The sequence below is a fragment of the Pteropus vampyrus genome, unplaced genomic scaffold, assembly GCF_000151845.1.
Source record: "Pteropus vampyrus isolate Shadow unplaced genomic scaffold, Pvam_2.0 Scaffold145, whole genome shotgun sequence".
In the NCBI taxonomy this organism is placed as follows: domain Eukaryota; kingdom Metazoa; phylum Chordata; class Mammalia; order Chiroptera; family Pteropodidae; genus Pteropus; species Pteropus vampyrus.
In genome coordinates, this window is record NW_011888926.1 from 161,638 (window position 1) to 163,940 (window position 2,303).

Consider the following 2,303-nt stretch of genomic DNA (forward strand, 5'->3'; position numbering starts at 1 on the left):
AATGAGCATGCGCAACTTCTATGATTAGAAAAATATTAACAAACAAAATGTTGGAAAAGACATAGATCCTGCCGTATTAATAGTTTCCTACATTTTAAAAAATAATTTCATATGCCAAAATTTCAATATAAGTACTTCCCATAATTCTATACCCAAATTTCTGATTAATTTTTTTTATATTTGTTATATCTTTGTTGCAGTATTCTTTACAAATAATAAACTGCACATATTTAGATGATATAGTTTGAGGAAATGTGCCTACATTCCATCATCCATGAGACCGTCACAAGCTATCCATCACAATATCAAGCATTTTCACCACCCCCAAATCTTCCCTGTGCCTTTTTACAATCCATCTCTTCCACACCCCCAGCAACCACTCGTCAGCTCTCTGTCATGACCGATTACTTTGCATTTCCTAGGATTTTACACAAATGAAAAGAAAGCATACACAATATTCTTTTTTGTGAGGCTTTATTCTCCAAGCATAAGGATCTTGAGATTCATTCATGCCGTTATGTGTATTCGGAGCTGGTCCCTTTTCATTGCTGACTAGTATTCCGTCTTGTGGTTCCCCCACCTGGTGGCTGCACTCATCAGTTGATGGACAGGTTTGTTTCCGGTTTGGGGCTGTTACAAATAGAACTGTGCATGTGCACATTTTTGCGTAGACACATTTCTGTTCCGCTTGGGGAAATGCCTAGGGGTGCGACAGGAGGCTCGTGTGTAGATTCGGTTGCCAAGCCATTGTCCCAAGTGGCCACCCCACTGTACGCCCACCAGCAGTGGATGGGAACCATGCTTACCCGCATCCTCGCCGGCACGTTACCAGGTAAGGTCTGCCTGTCTAGGTTTTAGCCATTCTAATAGGTGTGTCCTAATTATTTTTAAAATTCAGAGTCTGCAGTAAGTTTCAGGATACTGCTTCAGGAAGGATCCTTTACAAGAACTTTTTGGCAAGCATAGGACTTAACGGCCCGCCCACCGTCCCCCCCGTTCTTGCCCCAAAGGATCAGCCATTAAGTGAACATTTTCAGAAAGAGGGACCGTGGCCGCTGGATCTTTCTGAGAGGTAAAAATCAAGCACAATGAAAGCACCTGTGAAAACCGCAGCACCTATCGTGAAAAGGCAGTTAGTAAACATTAGTTGCCTAAATGAGGATATTGATATTTTATGATTTAAATAAGAAAGATGGCAAAGTGTAAGTACAGTGATTAGAGCCAGGGAATTTTAGAGCAAGCGGAGATCTATTAATTCTAGACATGAAAGCACCGAGGTCTGAGAGGTTTGGGGCCTTCCCAGGTAATCCACAGCTTAGAGCTTGCCCTGGAGCAAGACCCCAGGACGCCCCACTGCCAGAGAAGCTCTCCGCCACTCGCCTGCCACATACCTCGTAGCCGTCCTTTTCCACAAACTTGGGTTCCTGACCACCGTGGAATATTTATTGCCAGTCAACCTTTTCTAACGTGAAAGATAAAATTGTTAAAAATGATCGCCAAATTGAATTGTAACAATAAAAGGTGCCTAGGAAACCTATTAAAAATTAATATTCTAAAAGATGAATATTCTAGCCCTTCTTCACTTTGAAAAATACAGGTCGAGTCTAATGAAAAGATATTATTTTAACTCGCTTGTTCAGAGCTTGCAATAAATCCATGAGGAAAGGTAAAACGTGGGCATATTCAGACTTCACTTTATCAGATCCCCTTTAAAACGTTAAGTATAGGCAATGGGAATGTCCTAACGCTGTGCTAATTAAATTTAAATATCTGGGCACTTCAGTAGTAGTTGCTTTATAAATGGGCAGAAAGATGGTATTTTAAGAGAAAAGTTAAATATTCAGTTATGAGAATCTTTCCTAAAACCAGTGACAGAAGTAATGGCAATTAAGCACTTCATAAAATGTGATTTCCGAGAGCTCTTAAAATCACCAGAAGCAGCGGGAAGGCCCTGGAAGTTCCTTCTCCATGGCCGTCCCCGGCACCGCCCCCCAGCTCAACCCAGTAGGGCCCAGGAGATTTCTGGGAGCTGAAGAAATCATTATTCTCCGATCACACATAGAGAGCCTCACACTCACACACAGCACATCACACAAAGTGTGTATTTTATAAATCTAGCTGATTTTGTAAATCACCCCGGGAAAGCTGTGGACAGCCCTTCCTTCCCGTGTATGTCTGGTGACTTCTTCGATCTAGTTACCACAAAACGGCATATTTAATCTAAGGCTCGATAATGGCCTCTGACTTTTAATTTTCCCAGTTCACAAAAATATCCCTTTTCAGCCATGTCTGCCCAGTCACAC

General features: G+C 41.8%; 1 protein-coding gene across 1 annotated transcript in view; it reads left to right on the top strand.

The window, feature by feature from the left end:
- EFCAB6 (EF-hand calcium binding domain 6) overlaps window positions 1-2,303 on the top strand; it is a 197,139-nt gene that overhangs the window by 102,038 nt on the left and 92,798 nt on the right. Inside the window, exon 13 of the mRNA XM_023535895.1 lies at window positions 899-1,072. Within this exon, the coding sequence (XP_023391663.1) occupies window positions 899-1,072 (174 nt within the window). The remainder of the gene's footprint in view (window positions 1-898; window positions 1,073-2,303) is intronic.